This window comes from Moschus berezovskii, chromosome 2 (genome assembly GCF_049115385.1).
Source record: "Moschus berezovskii isolate FMDL1 chromosome 2, NW_MosBer_1.0, whole genome shotgun sequence".
In the NCBI taxonomy this organism is placed as follows: Eukaryota; Metazoa; Chordata; class Mammalia; order Artiodactyla; family Moschidae; genus Moschus; species Moschus berezovskii.
Window position 1 is genome coordinate 3,019,598 of NC_142461.1, and position 18,382 is coordinate 3,037,979.

The window sequence follows — 18,382 nt, forward strand, 5'->3', positions numbered from 1 at the left end:
TCAGTCTCTCTGTTGTGTCTGACTCTTTGTGACCCCATCGATTACAGCCCGCCAGGCTCCTCTGTCTGTGGAACTCTCCAGACAATACTGGAGTGGGTTGCCATTCCCTTCTCCAGGGGGTCTTCCCGACCCAGGGATCATGCAGGCAAATTCTTTACTGAGCCACCAGGAAAGCTCCTTATCTAAGTATAATTGATTTAAAAAACATGTTAGTTTAAGGCGTACGGTAGAGTGATCCCACGAAGCATACAAATTTCTATACTTCATTTTTTACGGCTATGCCAAGCAGCATGTGGGGATCTTACTCCCCTGACCAGGGATCAAAACTGTGTCTCCTGCAGAGGAAGTGTGGAGTCCTCACCACTGGGTCACCAGGAAGTCCCTGCACTGGGACACTAAGTGGGTGAGCTTAATGTGAAGCATATCTCAGTAACGCTATCTGAACAAATCTCGTGTCAGCTGCTATTAAAACTTGAAAGGCAAGCTACGGGTTATGAAAACATATCTTGCAACACTGCTGCTCATACAGTCACTACAAAATAATCTCAGTGCCCAGTATGCATGAGGGGTGGGCGGCCAGCCAGGGGTGTGGAGGAAGTAAAGGGTTTCATTCATTAAACCTGTCAGAGGCACACACACACAGTATGCACACCCATGCACACACATACATGTACACACGCATACATGATGTCAGTCATTCACAAGAAAGGTAGAGACGGTCATGTGAGTGTGTTCAAGAAGTAATATTTTATTATTTGAAGTAATATTTTCAATTACTTAAGAAAATAAGAGTAGGAAATTCAAACAAAATCTTCAAGATACTGTCCCACATTTAAATATATTTCAGAAAAGTTTAAATTATGAGTTTATATTAAATACTGTTTGTATTCTGAAATCCCCATCTTTTTAAAAAGCTACTTAGAACTGAAGTGACAGGAATTATGTCCAAACTTTTTATAAGACAAGAAACAATTTCACCAATGAATTTTAAAAGAATATCAATAGGCCACCTGCTTTGTGAGCAGCTGAAAGCGACTTGCAGAATCAGTAAGAAAGCTCTCACGCAGAATACCTGTTGTGAAGTAGGAGTTTTGTCTGAAGTATAGACTTGACATGGTGTGATTAAGTATAGTCTGGATTTCCTGCTGAGGGTTTTACAGGTTTTAGTTACACTGAGAAAAAATGTTGACACATTTTAATTTATAATATTGAACTTCTATAATTAATATGTAATTTATCATGTTTAATAATACTGTTTGGAATGAGACATACTGTCTTGTAAGATTTTGCTATAGATACTTAAAATAACAAGCAACAATCACTGGTCAGAAGAAAAAGATCCCCACTCGGAGGTACCAGTCAGAGGAGCAGGGTGAGCGAGGGGACCGGCTACCCTGGGGGTGGGCTGCCTGCCTCTGCCTGTGCTGAGGGCTTGGGCTGCGGGGAGGGGCGGCAACGGAGAGGAGCCCAGAGCAGGCCCACGGGCCTGGGCTACCCTCCCGGCGGGGAAGGGTCCCCTCGGGCCTGCCCTACAGCACGGCGGGGGCTTGCTCCAGGATTTGAATGAATGAAGGTTTGAGGACAGAGTCTAGGAATCGGGGGCTCAGGAAGGGTTCCATCCGAGAGGCCGGCTTGTTAAGGCTGCAGCAAGAGGGGAGTGGGAGGGCCGTGCAGACGGAATCCCCAGGTCGCCCGCCGGAACCCTCGTGCTTCTAGAAATGGAGACCGTCACGGGGGCCAGGGCGACCCCAGCGGGGCTGAGGTCAGATGGCGGGCAAGATCAGAAGCCCCGGGCCCCTACCGCACCTCAGCGGCCTCCTGTCATCCGTCAAGTGCCAAGCAAGCACCGAGTGTGCCCCTGGAGGGTGGCATGGGATGCTGCCCCCGAGCCCCAGGAGCCAGTCACCGCAGCAGGGGGACCCAGAGAGCTGGTGGGCCCCCACAGCCCCTGCATATGGCTCCCGCAGCCTAGCGTCCCTCTGCAGGACGCTGGGGGCCTGCCAGCCACCACGGTGCCCACCCCCGTGCGAGCACTCAGAACTGGCCGGGGGTGGCCCTCAGTCAGGGGCTCGCACTGCTCTCCTGCCGCTTGCTCCCGCTGCCCCTTGCCAGGGACGTCAGGTCTCCGAACCTGTGGCTCCTCGTCACAACAGCCTGGCTCAGTGCCAGAAAACAGCAGCAGCGACGGCTCCAGGGACGGCAGGGTCTAGACTAGTGAGGCCAGGCCTCTTCTACATGCAGAGTCACAGCTCCTGGCTTTCAAGTGTCACCCTGATCCCAGGACTGAACACCTACCAACAACGAGCTCGCTTGTCTGGGCCAGGCGTTCTGCCCCAGGAGCCGTGAGGATGTCAGTTTGGCGGCACACCTGGCGGGCTGTCCCTGGCTCCACCCGCCTCCACCTGTCCACCTCCCTTATCTTCTCCACCTGAAGGTCCTTGAAAGACGCTGCGTGCAAGGGGCTCCGGCTCCCTGCCTCCATCTCAGCGGTGCTCTGCACTCAGAGGTGCGCCCCCCACCTGGGAACTTTCTCATCAGACCCAGTGGAGAGAAGCTGGGACTGCGTCCGGACAGGTCATGCCTGTGCCCAGGTCTGCCGAAGTGAAGGGGACGGGCATGGGGAGTCTCCACCCCATCACGGCCCCAGCTCTTCAGGACAGGCGGGTGGGGTCTGTGCAGAGGTGGGGGTCGGAGAAGCAGCTGGGGCTCTGCAGGGACCCCCTCCCCTGCTCATTCACTGCCATGGCTCCACACTCCCTCCGCCCGAGACCCCGCCGTGTTCCCCCGCCCGGCTTGGGGTGAACCCTCCAGGGGGTGGCCAGAGTCACACATCCTGGAAAGTGGGGCAGGAGAGAAAGAACACAAGGCTAACTGCGTCCCAGTTTCTTTTTATTTATTTTTTTTGTTCTTTTTTTCTTTTTTTTTTTAAGTATGGAAGCTCAAGTATAAGATGTAGATTTTTTTTAAGCTTTACAAAAAAACAAAATAAAACAAAAACTCCTTTTGCATTCCATAAAAATTGACAGAAAAGCACCTGGCCAGAAGAGCAGGACGGTCCGCAGTCCCCGCCCCCCACCGCGTGGTCTCTGCGGGACCGTGCTGAGGGCCACCTCTCCTTTCTCCCAGAGCTGTCCCCTGTCCCCCGCCCGGCCCCCAACCCCAAGCAACTCCCAAACACACGTGGAATCAGATTTCCAGTTTTTCTTCTATCTTTCACACACCACAGTTATTTCATAAAATTTTTTTGTTTTACATTTTTTACACCCATGTAACAAAAAGGTGGGGGAGGATGGGGGCAGACGGACAGTGTACTTTTATGCCTGTAAATGGGTGGTGGGGAGACGGGCGCCGCGGCGGACAGAAAACGCGGTCTCTCTAGGAATACCGAGTCGTGATAGCGAAACGTGGTGGGGAAGGAGGCCTCCGAGACCAGGGGTGATTACCGGGTTTATTCTCGGGAGAGCTGGCGCTGCGGTGGTGATGCGAGTTGTTATGTGACCTGTCAGGGAGGGAAGGGACGAGGGAGGGAGCAGGAAACGAGTGTCTAAGAAAGGAGCCTAACAGCGCACGGCGTCTCCGGTCAGTGGGAAGCAGAGGCTTTTAACACTGCTGCTTTCTCTTCAAAGCCTCCACCAGGTCGTTCTTAAGAGCTTCTTGTTTTGATTTGTCTGCAAAAGTCTGCACAGACCTGTGGGGTGGAGGGGGGAAGAACTGTCGTGAGCGAGCAGAAGAGGAAAGGGGTGAGGCCGCTGTGCGGCGCGTCCAGGGCTGGGGGGCCAGGCGCCCCTCCACGCACGTCGCCTCTAGGAGCAGAGCCGCAAGCTGTGCGGGAAGGTCGGGGGGTGCGGAGGGGCCCAGAGCCGGAGGCTGGCCCCTCGGCACCTCGCCAGGCCCTGCAGGGGAGGCCACGGCCCAGCTCTGCCCCAGGCTGGCTGTGACCTGGACTCGGGGCACACGTCACAACACCAGCCTGAACCACAAGTGGCTTCCGGGCTTCCAAGCACGATGCAGTTGAGTGGCTGCAGATCAACTCCTGGATTTGTGGGGAAACATTCACGTGAGTGTCGACACACGGGTTAGACAAGGCGAGCGACCGCTAAGCTTTGTGGGCGTCGTGCGGTTTGTCATTTGTAAGAGCTTCCCAAGCACACTGAACTCTCACAGGCATCACAGAGGAGTCCGAGCACTCGTCCCAATTTACAGATGAGGAAACTGACACTCCGAGGAATGCCCCGGCAATGACCTTAGTGATCCTGGTCAAGGCTAACCAGGGGCTTATTAAACGATGTATAACCTTTATAACATTATCAAGGCAGTGGAAAGCAAGGGCAGCAGGCTGCCCGGCAGGATCACTGTGGAGCCACAGGAACCTCAAGCTTGATACGCACTGGCCGTGAAGCAGAACAGTAAGGAGAGACCAGAAAACACCCCCTAGCCAGCGCCAAACGTGGCTTAAGTACAATGAGCTAGGACCAGGAGCAACCGTGTGGAATGCTGGCCACTGAGTCCTGGGAACAGCATGGGAAGCGCCCTCGAGAAGGTAAAGAGGGTGGCAAACACAAGACTCGCAGAGAGTCTGTGTGCAACTAAAAAAACCTCCCACGAGCAATGCTGACACTGGCTGATGCTGCCGAACACACGTTTCTGAGTGCTCGCTCTGCTCCGTGACAGCTCCCACGGCTGCCTGGCCGGAGCGCGCGCTGGCTCTTCTGGGAGGTGCACGCCAGGCCTGGGCTGCACCCAGCGCCCCCCCAACAAGGAGACATGTCCAGAGGGACGACTGGTAAGAGACAGAAGGTTAGGCTGGAGGCGAGAGGGGAGAGGAGGAAGGAGGAGGAGCTTGTTCAGGGGAAGGAGCTCAGGAAGGTCACGGCCAAGTCACCGGGAACCAGTGTCTGTGTGTGTCCTGGACAGAAGGGCTGGGCAGCACGGGATGAGGGGTAGAGGCGGTCCTACGTCCCCACAGGGCCTGGCCGAGGGGAGGGGTCCAGAAGATTCTAGACCCACCCTAGAAGCAGAGGGGCTGGGGGGAACTATACTATATGGAACGCGTTAAAGAGCAGCACCCCCTGGTTGCACAAGGGCCACCCCCCGTGCAAGCCCCCTGAGCCTCTTCTGGGTCAGGGCTCTGTGTCCAGCTCCCGGGCATGGGAGGAAGCCCCTACACCCGGGCTCTGCAGCTCTGCCGACTCGGTTTCCAGACGCCTGATACTAAACCCAGCCTCCCTCCTCCCCTCCGGGGACGCTGACGGCTTCTGCACATGTGTATCCACCACACACTTAAGTCATGGTTCTCGGCCGTTGTCCACAACAAGACTTTCCCCTCTGTCAAGTGTAAGGCATTCAGGAGGACGGCTGCAGCTCATCGGGGGCGGAGGGCAATGCTGGCACCTGGTCTGGGGGCACCCGGCCTGGCTCAGACATTACAGCCCCACTCTGGGCTTCCCCGGTGGCTCAGATATTAAAAATCTGTGTGCAATGTGGGACAGCCGGGTTCCATCCCTGGGTCGGGAAGATCTCCCGGAGGAGGGAATCTTTGCCCACTCCAGGGTTCTTGCCTGGAGAATTCCATGGACAGAGGAGCCTGACGGGCTACAATCCATGGGGTTGCAGAGTTGGATACAACTGAGCGACCGACAGCAGGCTCTTAAGAGACCCGGCTCTGTGTTCCACCCTTAGACTCGGGGCAGTACATCTCAGATCAGCTGACCCCAGGCAACTGCCCGCCGGAAAGGTGTCTTTTTGAGCTTCTGGGATCCTTGGTGGAAAGGTGGCAAAGCTCCAGCTGCACACACAGCAGACAGGCCACCCCAGCCTCTGGCCGAGCGGGTGGCCCCTGGGAGTGGTGTGGGTGACCGTGACCCTGGCCTGCTGGCCTGCCCCACACGCAGCCCTGCCCAGAGTGCCAAGCACACACACTGCATACGTGATCCAGGCCCGTGTTACGCAGGGCGGAGTCGGCAGTTACGGGGCGGCTCCCGGCCGAGCGGACACAGGTTAGTGGTGTTTAAGGGGCCGGCGGGGTCTCGGCGGGCTGGTGAGTCCTGTTTAGTGGGTTGGCGCTCAGGCCTCTCAGGCAAGGTACCTGGAGCGGCTTAGTTATCGGGCTGGATGTGGATCTGGCGCTGCGTCAGCACTTGGGAAAGCTCCCTCTGCAGCTGCAGGAACTTGGGGTTGTCGGGGATAACGTCAACAGATCTACAGAGAGTGTGCAGAGTGAGGGCTGCGGAAGGGCCCCAGCGCAGAGGGTGCGGGGGCCACGGGCAGGAGATGGGGTGTCCCCAGGGCACAGCCGCTCGAGGCTGCGGACACTGGGACCATGGGGCTCAGGGGGGTGGCCGTGGTTCTCAGGGGCCCGCCCAACCCCCACAGGCTCTCTGCCGCTCCCTCTGGTTTTCCAGCCATCGCCTGGGATGGTGCAAGCCGACAGGTGTGTCTGATGATGCAGGGGTCCCAGGCCAGGAAGCTCTGGGCAGAGAGGACTCCCCAGGACCCAGGCTCAACAGCCAAAGGAGAGTAATGCTGCGTGGGGTGAGTGAGGGAGTAAAACCCCAGGGGCTAGACCAGGCTCCCCACAGACAGTGGGAATCAGAAAGGTGAGTCCAGAGGGGGCACCACTCTTACAGCTCTTTGAGAGAGAGACTAAACCATCTCCTCTGGACAGACTCAAACCAGGGCTGCCCCAGGCCACTTCCCGCCGCTGCCCGGCCTAGAGGGGTCTGTCCACAGGGGGACTGCAGGGCCGGGAGCCAAGGGTGGAGCACGAGCCCCTGGACTCACGGGGTGGCAACAAGACTCAGACCCTATCCTCCCTGCCTCAGGCCCCCCAACCCCAGCTCCTGGATGGGCAGGATGCCCCTGAGAGGAGTCCCTCTAAGGTCATGGAGCTCGGGGTGGTAGGGGCTGCCTGAGACTCCAGGCTGGGACTCCAAGGCCGGGGCTCTCTCCCCCACAGCCTCCACTGCCCTCCGTGACCGGGAGGACCCGGGGAGCCACTGCACCTCCCTCGGCCTTCGCTGAAGAGCCGTGGGTACAGGCGTGGGGGGACTGGGGGCGGGGCCCTCTGCAGAAAGCAGCAGGCCGGGGCTCTCTCTGGGGGATGCTCTGCTGCCTGAAACCCGGCAAACCCGGGCCATGCTCCCTGCTGTGTCTTAGGGTCTGACCCGGGGGTCCTTAGGCCCCAGGGCCGGCAGGTCCACAGAGAATCTTCAGGCAGGACTCGGCCCACGGGACCAAGAGGTGGCTGCAGGAAGGAGGGCACCACGGCCGTGAAGGCGGACGGTCCCCAGGAAACACAAATGGAGGAGGTCGGCACACACGTCTACCCTGAGAACAAGTCCTGCGCGCGGGGCTTTAGCTTGAAAACCTGCATTAACGACCCTGTCAGGTGGGCACTCCGGCCCTGGTTTGCAGAGGAGACTGAAGCCCCAGGCTGTGGAGCTGTTGAGCGGCTGACCTCAGACCCACTCCCCCCATCTTCCGGGTCCCACGCCTGCGCTCCTGGGGACGTTACCTCAGCCCGTTGACGATGTCCTTTGTCTTTCCGAAGTAGATCTCGTTCAGCGTACTTCTGATTTTGTTCTCCATGTCCTGGAAGGGAGGCGGCCAGTCAGGGGCGCGGTCAGGAGGCGCCTGCTCCTCTGGCAGCCTGCAGTGCCCGCGGCGGCCTGCTGCTCGGGCGGGAGACACCCCCAGCCCTCCCGTGGGCGCGGGGACAACTCTGCAGAGCACCCCCTCCTTCCGGAGGGCCAGGCTGAGGGCTTCCCGCGCTGAGTCCTCACACGGCCTGCGGGAGGGCCCGGGGGGAGGCGGCTGCTCACCTCGACCAGGCGCCCGATGTTGGCTATGTGCGGAGAGCAGTCGCTCACGGTCTCATCCTTCTCCATCTGCAAGGGAGGGGACACGGCTGAGTCAAGCGCCGGGCGGGGCGGCCGCGGGAAGCCCGGCACGAGGCTCACAGGCGGTCGGGCCGCGGAGGCCAGAGGCCTGTCTCCAGGCACATCTCCGGCCCCACAGCACAGCCCTCCCTGGCTCCACGGCAGGAGGGCACTCACGCGGCTTCGCGCTGTGATGTCACGGGTGAGCCGCTAAGGCACCTGCCAGTGGCAGCCGTGCCTGGCAGCTACAGGGGGAGGGGTGGGGGGCAACAACCCAGGTGTCAGACAGGGGACCCCAGGCTCAGGCGGAAGGGGTGACTCGCCGCAGGGAAGGCAGGGCCCGGGTGGATGCCGTGCCCACTTCCCAGCCTGTGTCCCGTCCGCTCCTGCTGAAGGTGCAGCCCTTCCTGGGGAGTGCGTGGCCTCTTCCGTGCCGCCCACCGCTGTGAAAGAGCTGCGTGAGCGCCTCCGTCAGCCACCTGGCGCCCGAGTTCCTGCCTGCCTCTGCGCCACGCCTGTCGAGGGAACACAGTTCTTTTCTCCCGACTTCCTGTAACTCATCTCAGTCCTCTTCTTCCGCTCAAATAATTCTCTCAAAGGCCCTCCGCTATTTTCCAAATTGTCCAAACCAATGACTTTTGAACTTGTGTCTCTTTAGCATTTAATAATGTAGATGTGGCCCTTCTGCAGGGACAATGGGGGTTCTGGAGGACGGGTGCCCAGCGAGTTGGTTCTGGCCCAGGGATGAGTCCTCTGAGGGCCGACAGGAAAGGGGAGAAGGCACTGAGGCCCCTGAGCTGAACGCCGAGTCACGACAGGACAGCCATGACTCTCCCCGCACTTCCTCCCCATGTTTAGGGCTTATTTCTCTCCAAGATCACACATCCCTTAAGGGCAGATGTGCCTGTTTCCCCCTCACAGGTGCGGAGCGGACTACTAAGCACACAAACGCTGCTCAACCTGCCTGGCACCACACTGCAGTCACTGCTGTCACTGAAACAAACTCTGGAAGCTTAATAATCAACAAACAGGATGAGGAGACAGGAACCGGATCAGGAAGGCCAGAGCTCAGGATGAATTCAGGTCGGTGAAAACGCAGAGCGAAGGTGGACGGCTAATACTTTCAGAGGCATGGCAGACGCCTGCGGTGGACGGCAGTCTGTTCAGAGGCTAAAGGCCTCCGTCGCCTCACCTGGCTTTACTTCTCTTACAGATGAATTTTAGGGTGACTTTTAGGCTGGGAAAGGTACAACAGACCCAGTTAAGAGGGAGACAGAGCTGGAAGCAGGTGGTGATAGGAGAGAACCGAATCATTTAAAATGATTAAGCCTCAGGGTCAGACAAATCTGACTCCGTGATACAGACCTCTCTGAAAAGCTAGAGCACGCTTCAGAGGTGCTGGAACTCTGAGGAGGGCAGAGGCTGACCGTACTTTCATGACAGAAGGCAGATTGGAGTTGGAAGTTAAACACTGGCCTGACGCTGATCCAGGCAACAACTTTTGATGGGACCAGTAAAAAAAAAAAATCATCTGCTGGCGTGTTTTCAAATCAGATGCTCCAGGAGCCAAGGCAGGCTGACTGTGGACACGATCTGCTGTGAGAGTCTCTGGTTTCCGGCGGTGACAGGGATGCTGGGCTGAGGAACACAGGCTCCTCAAGAGCGCATCCCTGCAGTAGCTTCCCACCTAGAATCCTGCGGCCCTGGCTGGACCATGGCCTGCCGGCTCCCCGGGGCAGCCCTCGGGACTCCCTGCCGGGCCCTGGGTCCGTCTGCTTGTGCAGGACCTAAGGGAAGGTGCACGCCACAGGGTTCATGGGCCGGCGCCACCGGCATCAAGGGTGGGGGTGATGGACAGGTCGCTCCCAGACAGAAACACGGGTTGGCGGCAGAGCACAGAGCTTCTGGGCCTCGGTCTGTCTGCCCCTCCTCAGGACCACTCTGCACCTGAGGAAACTGAGGCGGGGAGACGTCACAGAGCCTGTCCAGACGACAGCCCTGCTGGACCCGGCAGCCTCTGGTCCTTCTGCTCCAGCGTGACTGCATGCACCCGGGCAAACGCAGACCACATACTTTGGGCTCAGACGTTAATCTCACCGAGAACAACATGGTGAACAGGTCCAGCAAAGAGACCTGTGGTTTTGGATGATTTCGCTTGACAAGAATGCGAGGTGCCTGCTAGGACGGCGTTCGTGCACCTTTCAGGATCAAAATGAAGCTGTTCCTGGTGCCCAGGTCAGGGGCTGCGTGCCCAACCCCTTCCCTGGCGGAGCTGCAGGGCCCCCTCCCGGCCCGGCCCCATTGGCACAGCCGGATTCATCTGGGTTTCAGAGAGCCATGGACATGCTCTTTTGCATCAAAGGTCTGCACACCCCAAGCCCAAGAAATGGGAAAGCACGTGGGCGTTTCAGGCCAGAAGGAGAAGGACGCGGGAGGTCCTGGCTGCGCTTTGAAACCTGCTGCCTGGTGGGGTGGTCCAGCGATGCCCGCCACTGCCGAGGGCGGCGAAGCTGTCACAGCGCCCGCTCACACAGCCAGGAGCCCCGGGTCCCTGGAGAAAAGGGCGGCCCTGTGTCATGACGCTACAAGCTGGGGAGGGGGGAACCAGAGTGGAGTGATGGTCTGTAACCCAGGTCCTCGCCTTCCAAAGCCAGGACACCAAGTCTCTGAGAGGGAATACGCCTGGCTCTGGGCAGACTGCTCTGCAGAGGGCTGGCCGAGCTGGAGAGGGAGCGAGATGCCAGCAGGACCGGCTGCTCTGCCCTACCCTGGGCCCTGAGCTGCCCCAGGCACTCTAGCCAAGGGTCCTGGGGAGACTCGATCTTTGGAGATTCCAGGGGTCCCCATAAAACAGGGGGTGCGCGTGCTTGTGAACGTCACCATTTCAGGCATGAGAAGTGCCCCTGCCAGGCAGAGCTACAGCATCTGTGACAGGCGCTCGGCCCTGACGGCTGGAGCACACACGTGCTGAACAGGGGCTGGGAACCCCACCTGCTGTGGGGAAGGACGGAGGCTGCCTGCCCACCCAACCTTGAAAGGTGATCTGGACACCGACGCTGGCACCCAGGCTTCTCTCCTCCCCTGGGGAGGAGGCTCCTGTGCCTGGCCTCACGGCCGCTCAGGGCTGCTCTTCCGGGCAAGGAGAGGCCTGGGGCTCTGAGCCAAGTGAATCACGTCCTCCCATAAATCAGTTTCCCTGCTCTGCACGGACGGTGGATCCCTGGGACACCCTGGGAAGCATGGAGGCGGTGAGCTCAACAAGAATCCCACCTTAAATGAGCACCAATCAACCGAAGCTGAGGCCAGGACCGGAGGCTCAGGGCTGTGCGGTCAGCGAAGCCCCACTGGGTGTCAGACGGCTTGGGCATCATCTCTGCTTCAGAATCAGAGCCATCCTCCAACAAAGGGAGAGGCTGGCACTGCCAGGCTCTCAGAGGTCAGAGAGGCCTGGGCAGGGGCGTGAGCCTTCTCTGGGAGCAGACCGACTCCCCAGGAGGACCCAAGGGGCCGTGAAGCTCGAGGCCAGGAATCGGACCCCAAGGCAAAGGCCCAGCAGGGCCCCGGGGGAGGGAAGGAAGAGGGTGGGCTGAGAGGGGCAGGGGCCTGGCACACGGACGTGTTTCCACGGCCCCCTGCCAACTCCCTCCACACCTGGTCAGGGTCAGCTCTCTGGCAGCGCTGACCCACCAAAAACAGAGCTATTTTTGCAACGTGGATATTATTACATCTCATAAAAGCGGCTGCCAGAGGAAAACATTTTTATGGGCTGTGGTCGCACAGATGTTCCACAAGGTGGTTCCAGCCGAGTCTGAAGTCAGAGCCCAGCCTGCCCACCCCCATCCGGCACCCCCGGCTCCCCTCCGTGGCCGGGAGATGCGGAGGACCCGGGCCTGTTTAGAAAGCAGGCTGCTTTCCTCAAAAGGGAAAACGTGAGCAGACGCCGGGCGGCGCTTCTCTGGGGCCCTGTGGGAAGCCAGCCCAGCAGGCAGCTCCCACTCTGCAGCCCCAGGGCCAGGCCTTGGCCCAGAAAGGCCTCCATCTCCTTGCCGCCGCCATGCTCGGGATGAGCCACCAGCCTCGGGCCCAGAGTGGTGCCGGGCTCCACGGCTGCACCGTTCCCGGGACTCGCCTCAGGCCGGCTCCAGGTCAGCGCAGGGCTGGAGACCAGGGCCTGGCGCGCTGGCAGGCAGGAAGGTAGTGGTTGGACAGCCTCTCAGCAGAGCTTCCATCTACCCAGTTCAGGAAAAATTTAATACAGCCTAGCTTACATGGTACCAGCAGCAACAGCTACTATTTATTTTATTTACCGGGCAGAACCCGAACCTCAAGGTGGCTTTTATTTCTGCTCTAGCAGTCTTTCCAAAGGGGCATTATGGGCTCGCTGGTGAAAATGCTGAACTTCAGAGAAGGGAAGTGGTTTGTCCAGGTCACACAGCTGGAAGGAGACTGGGCTGGGACTGGGACGACGGCCTGGATGATTCCAAAACCTGTTTTCCTCCAGGAGACTTCTCCGTTTGCTCAACCTCATCCACGCTCCTTACAGGAAAAATCAAGGCCAGACCGCAACGCGGGGCTCAGACATTCCACACGGCTCCGTCCCTGCCCTGCCCTCCCTTGGATCTCCACTCCACTCCTGCCCGACCTTCCTGGTGGGGCACGGCACAGGGTGGCAGCCTCATGCTGGCTCGCCCCCTGGACCAAGCTGGGGTCGTTCCATCCCAGGTCACCAGATGTGCATGGGGGCGCCCCCAGAACCCACACCGTGAAGGCTGTCCACCCCGAACCCAGGAGCCTCAGAGGACAAGGGAGCAGCTGCAGCCGTGCCTCCCCCAGGAGAATGTCCTCCCTGAAACACCCCTGGCCTGGCACGGACCCGGCTTTCCCGCATCTGCAGGGTAGGCCATGGGCCTCTGCCCGGCTCGAGCATAGCTCCTGGCCTGATTGCCCAGCAAGGGTCGAAGCGGGTTTCCCAGCCTCAACCTGCAGGTAGGGGCGCCGGCTGGAGCCTCACTGCGTGCAGACGCAGTGTGGGGGGCAAGGGACCGGCCTCGCCTCCCCGCCCCACGAGACATTCCACCTTTGTTAATATTTAGAATCTCAAAAAAAAAAAAAAAAATCACATCTGCAGGGCCTGACCTGTGGATTTCCTTCCAGAGACCCGTGGCCCCGCCTTTTCCCACGTCCCTCCGACACAGCAGTGACCTCGCGGCGTGGCGGCCTCTCAGGCAAGGCTGGTGCTCGGCCGGCGGCTTTCCCGCGGGGGCCCGGGAGCCAGCGTCCACCCTCGCCCCCGCAAGGATGGACTGTGAGAGCCCCTGTGAGGACCACCCCCCTCCGCCTCCGCACGGCCCAGGGCTGCAAGGACTTGCCAAAACACCATGGCCACTCTGTCTTCCAGGGACGCCCTTCGGTGAGGGGGGAACAAAGGCGGGACTGCAGGCGGCGGGGGAAGGTGCCATCCTCTGAGCATCCCCGTCAATGGCGGGTCAGCCAGGCTGGCATGCTCACCAAGAGGGAAAGACAGTCAGCCTGAGTGGCTCCTGCTGTCCACACCAAGCAAGGGTGGCACGGAGGCCAAGCCTGAGCAGCCAGGGAAAGGGGCCTTCGGACCAGGGAGGGGGCAGTAAATGCCGCCAAGCCCGAGCCTTGGCCAGGCACAAGGGACTTGGAGTCTGACCTCGCAGCACAGGGCCCAGGTTTGATCCCAGACGCCACAGCGACAGATCGAGCACTCACTACTAAAATGTGGCCGGCCAAATCAGTCAGTCAAGACAGGCGGGGGAGGCAGGGACGTGGGGAGCCCGAGGTCACTCCAGGAAGGGCGGCCCAGGCCGTGTGGCTGCAGCGTGGCCAGGATGTGCTGCGAGCCCTTGGACCAGCTGGCGGCTCCTGACCCCTGGGGCCAGGGCGGCGGTGGCTCAGCACCGAGGCCCTGGGGAGATGGGGCCCTCCCTCCGCACACCCAGGGTCAGCAACTGTGGCCTCATGGAGGCACTCATGCCAGGGAAGAGCCCTCTGAACCCAGGGCACACACCTTGGGGGGGTCACCCTGAGAGTCTCTAACCCGCTCCTCCTGCCTCTGCCCTTCCTCGTATCTCCTGCCGTGAGGCCCCTTCACTGACCCGCTGGCCACAGGCCACGTGCCCTGGCCCCTGGGGCTGCCCCGCTGGGCCCTGGCCACCCCTCTCCTGGGCAGGTCTAACGGCCCCCTCTTGCCAACCTGGCCTCCACTCCACCCGCAGAGCCACCTTTTGAAGACACGCATCTCATCGATTGACTACTTAAAAATCTTAAAGCCCTCCTCACTGCTTCCGGCGGTAAAGGCGTCTCCTGTGGTCAACCTGGTTCCTACAAGAGACACCCAGAGGGCAGCCACAGCTGAGCACAGCCCAGGGAGGCCTGGCCTCTCCATGGGCCTCCGCAGGTGTGGCCCACTCACCCACGGCCACTGCCCATGGAAGAGTCCCTGGGCGTCCATGGGGCAGCGTCCTGTCTACACTGAGCTGACTGCTCAACACATGTCTGTACAAACACTTAATGAGCATCTCACGAATGCCAGGCACAGCGGACAGATTAAGGCCAAAACATGCAGAACGCAGCCTTTTTTTCATTTTCCTAAGGGACAAATCTGGGTTCCCATCGCAGCGCTGCCTGCTGCTTTATAAGTCACCACGGGGCAAACCATTGAAGAGCCGGAACCCCAGCTTCCTCACCTGCTCAGTGACGCTATGCCTTTCACAAGCCGACCCGTGGAGACAGCCCGCACCACCACACGTGTCCACCCTATCGCTGATCCGCTCAGCTTTCCTGGAAGCCCCTGGCCTCCCGTTCAAGAGAACCAGAGGCATTTTTCCCAAGGTTCACCTGGGACAAACAGCTAAACCCACAACTCTCACTTCCCCCTGTTTGTGCAGAAGCTAGGCATCATTAACTTAGATTTGTCACCCTCATGGCTTCCTGGGCCCGCCTGCTGCAATTACTTACATTGGAAACCAGCCCTGGCTTTAACGTGCCTCGGATGAGTTATGTGACCGCCTGTGAGGATGATGACAGAAGCCTGAGTTTCCTCATTAGAGCCGAGAGCACAAGGCCATCCACACAGGTCCACGGCCCGGCCCGGCGCGCTGAGGACAGCCTCTCATCGGGCTGGCGTTTGGCTTGGCAGCAGGCGCCGTGCATGGCAAGCCGGAACCAGGCCCTGGCCGTGGGCTGACAGCTCTGATTTAAACTATTAGGAAGGCTGGGGATTAAATATTTGTCCAGGTCACTGTAAACTGGGTGGAATTATAAACAGTTCAGAGCGGTAAGTGATGCAGGAAGCCATCTCCGGATACAGATTTAGGATTTTCCAGCACTCCTCGGGTGGCGGGGTGGGGGGAGCCAGCTGCCTGGGGGTTCCACTGCCCCGCCTTGTCAGTGCCTCCTGGAAGACAAGGGCCTGTTTCCTTGCAGAAGGATGGGCTCTGCCCAGCGAGCACTTGCCTTGGTTCTGGGGGGGTCTGGGGACAGCCCTGCCCCGAGGCCAGAGAAGGAGACCCCCAAGACCCCGTGTGGCTCCAGGCAGGCTCTACGTGGAGGGTCTGAGGCTCCCTTGGGGCAGGCACGTGCCTTGCACTACTTCCGTTCAAGAGCATGGAGACGCCTCTGTGGCTGCAACACAGATGCAGTTAAGGGTTACCAAGGCGGAGAGCCAACTCACTGGAAAAGACCCTGACGTGGGGAAAGACTGAGGGCAGGAGAAGGGGACGACAGAGGAGACGGCTGGATGGCGTCACCCACTCACTGGACGTGGGTTTGAGTGAGCTCTGGGAGTCGGTGATGGACAGGGAGGCCTGGCGCACTGCAGTCCATGGGGTCGCAGGCGGTCGGACACGACTGAGCGACTGAACTGAACTGGCGGTCAAGAGTGACGGGATGTATGCATACGTATGGCTGATTCACGGTGAGGCACGGAAGAAGCCTGGGAAGGAAACGGCAGTCGCTCCAGCGCTCCTGCCTGGAGAACCCCATGGACAGGGGAGCCTGGCGGGCTGCAGTCCACGGGGCTGCTGAGCTGGACACCACTGAGCGACTGACACAGAAACATACGGAAGAAAGCACTGCAATGTTGTCAGGTGATGATCCTCTAATTTAAAATATACTTAATAAGTTAACAAAAAGTTACTAAGGGACTTCCCTGGTGGTACAGCACATAAGAACCCGCTTGCCAACATAGCGTGCGCAGGCTTGATCCCTGGTCTGGGAGGACGCCATGCGCCTCTGAGCTACTAAGCCCTGGGTCACGATGACTGGAGCCTGGGCGCCTAGAACGCACGCTCCACAGCGAGAGGGGCCACCGCAATGAGACGCCAGAGAACAGTCGCCCCAGCTCGCTACAGCTGGAAAAGGCCCGTGCACAGCAACGAAGACCCAGGGCAACCAAAAAAAAAAATAATAGAGTTACCAACTTAAAATTTCTGCCACGTTAAAAAAAAAAAAAAAAATCAATGGCTATTAAAAGTATAATTATCTTACTGAAAAAAAAAATCTTGATATTAAAAAGGATCCTCATGGAGTTCCAGGCTGAAGATGGGAACGGATGTTCTCAGGGCTGCCAGCCCGGCTTCCCCGAGGCCCACGCATCCTCTGTTACACAGAGGCACCGCTGGCCTGCACCAGCCAGGGCGAAGGCCTCCCAGAGGGACGGCCTGTTACGCGTCCTAAACATGGACTCTTAAGCAAGGGTCTTGAACTTGCTTAGAAGCTTAACATAGCACACAAAGGAGGACGTGAAGGCTGCTCTAGGGGAGGGGGCTCCTCCTGGATCCACAGGGTGAGGTCTCAAACAAGCTCCAAGCTCCCAGCTCTCCTGACGAGCGCTTGGAAGGGACGTCTTGGAGATGAGCTGCTCATGATAGCCTGAACCACAGCCGGGCAAGGGAAAGGTGCAGCAGCTGCGACGCTGTGACTCGGAAGGAACACGCGCTTGGTCATTCGGGTGACCCAAACCCATTTCTCATGCGCCTCTGGTCTTCATGCATGGTTCCTGGCTCACAGATCCCCAAACCCTGGGAGTTCCTGAGTGACAGCAGCAATGGCAGCATCTTTCATGATATTTGGTCTCGTCTGAGGTTCCTGAAATCAACCGCTTCAGGGCCACAAAGGGGAAACAAGTGCCCTGTCACTCATAACAAGTTCCTTCCACCACGATTGGTGAGTTTTGGAAACCACTTTAGGATGGGGCCTGGTTGCCAGGGGCACCAGTCACAAATGGAGGGGTGGGACTTTCAGTCCCACTCCTGGGAGAAGGGCTGGAGGTTGAATCAATTACCCATGAGTTAATCAATCATGCCTTTGTCAGGAAGTCTCCGTGCGTGTGTGTTAGCTGCTCAGTTGTGTCCGACTCTTTGTGACCCTATGGACTGTAGCCCTGAGGCTCCTCTGTCCGTGGAAGTTTACTGGCAAGAATACTGGTGTGGACTGTCATCCCCTTCTCTAGGATCTTCCCGACCCAGGGATTGAACCCTGGCCTCACACATCGCGGGCAGATTCTTTACCGTCTGAGCCACCAGGGAAGCCCAAGGAAGTCTCCGTGAAACCCCACAAAAGATGGGAATCAGAGAGCTTCCAGGTTGAGAAACCAACCGGCTTCCAGGTGCCATCATGCAGGGCCCCAAAACTCTACCAGGACAGCAGGCCTTGTTTGAGACCTCACCCTGTGGATCTCTTCATCTGGCTGTAGATCCGTAATGTTTAAACGTCCACTGCGATAAACCTGCAGGCTAATGAGTAAACGGGTTTCTCTGGGTTCGGTGAGCAGCTCTAGTAAATTAATGGACCCCAAGGAAGGGGTCATGGGAACCTCTGATGTGTAGCCAGGAGGTCAGAAGCGCAGGTGACAACCTAGACTCACCACTAGGGTCTGAAGGTGTGTCTCCGGGGAGGTGGGCAGGCAGCCGTTTGGGACCGAGCCCTGAACATGCAGCCCAACACGGTCTCCAGGTAGAGTGACTCGCAGGACACCCTGCTGGGGTCTGCACAGCTGTTGTTGGTGGTACGGGGCATGACCCCCACCCCCGCCAAGATGGCACTGGGTGTGGAACCCAGAAGAGTAGCGTCTGTCAAATGTTAACGGGCACGTAAATTACTTGGAGACTTCTACGAAATTGGGGTCTCAATTTGGCAGGTCAGGGCGGGGCCCTCGCCCTTTGGATCTGTGACCAGCTCTGTGGTCCGCGGCACTGATGCAGGGCCCTCCTGCACTGGGCTGTGGGCAGGAAGGTGCCACCGAGCTGCAGAGGACGAGCCTCTCAGCGAGCCTGCCTGCCCCGCCAGGCTTGCAGGACCACAGCGACAGGAAACAGAGCAGAACAAGGCTTCTCGCCACATCAAAGGAGCCTGAGATGCAGAGCTGTGGAGTCCTGAGGATGAGGAGGGCGAGGCCAAGCCTGCAGCCAACTGGTCCCAGCACGGCAGGGAGCTGGCTGGGAAACGGCGGGCGGCATTCAGCCACAGGCAGCTCAAAC

General features: G+C 58.9%; 1 protein-coding gene across 4 annotated transcripts in view; it reads right to left on the reverse strand.

The window, feature by feature from the left end:
- Positions 1-2,878: 2,878 nt before the first annotated feature.
- The window catches only part of CAPZB (capping actin protein of muscle Z-line subunit beta), a 141,028-nt gene continuing 125,524 nt past the window's right edge, over positions 2,879-18,382 (reverse strand). For 3 of the 4 annotated variants that reach the window (XM_088843092.1, XM_088843107.1, XM_088843104.1), the window contains exons 7-10: positions 7,821-7,886; positions 7,514-7,590; positions 6,086-6,198; positions 2,879-3,688 (exon numbers count right to left, since the gene is read on the reverse strand). In XM_088843092.1, the coding sequence (XP_088699218.1) occupies positions 6,096-6,198; positions 7,514-7,590; positions 7,821-7,886 (246 nt within the window). In that variant the 3' untranslated portion in view covers positions 2,879-3,688; positions 6,086-6,095. The remainder of the gene's footprint in view (positions 3,689-6,085; positions 6,199-7,513; positions 7,591-7,820; positions 7,887-18,382) is intronic. The other variant, XM_055398637.2, reaches the window with a different exon arrangement.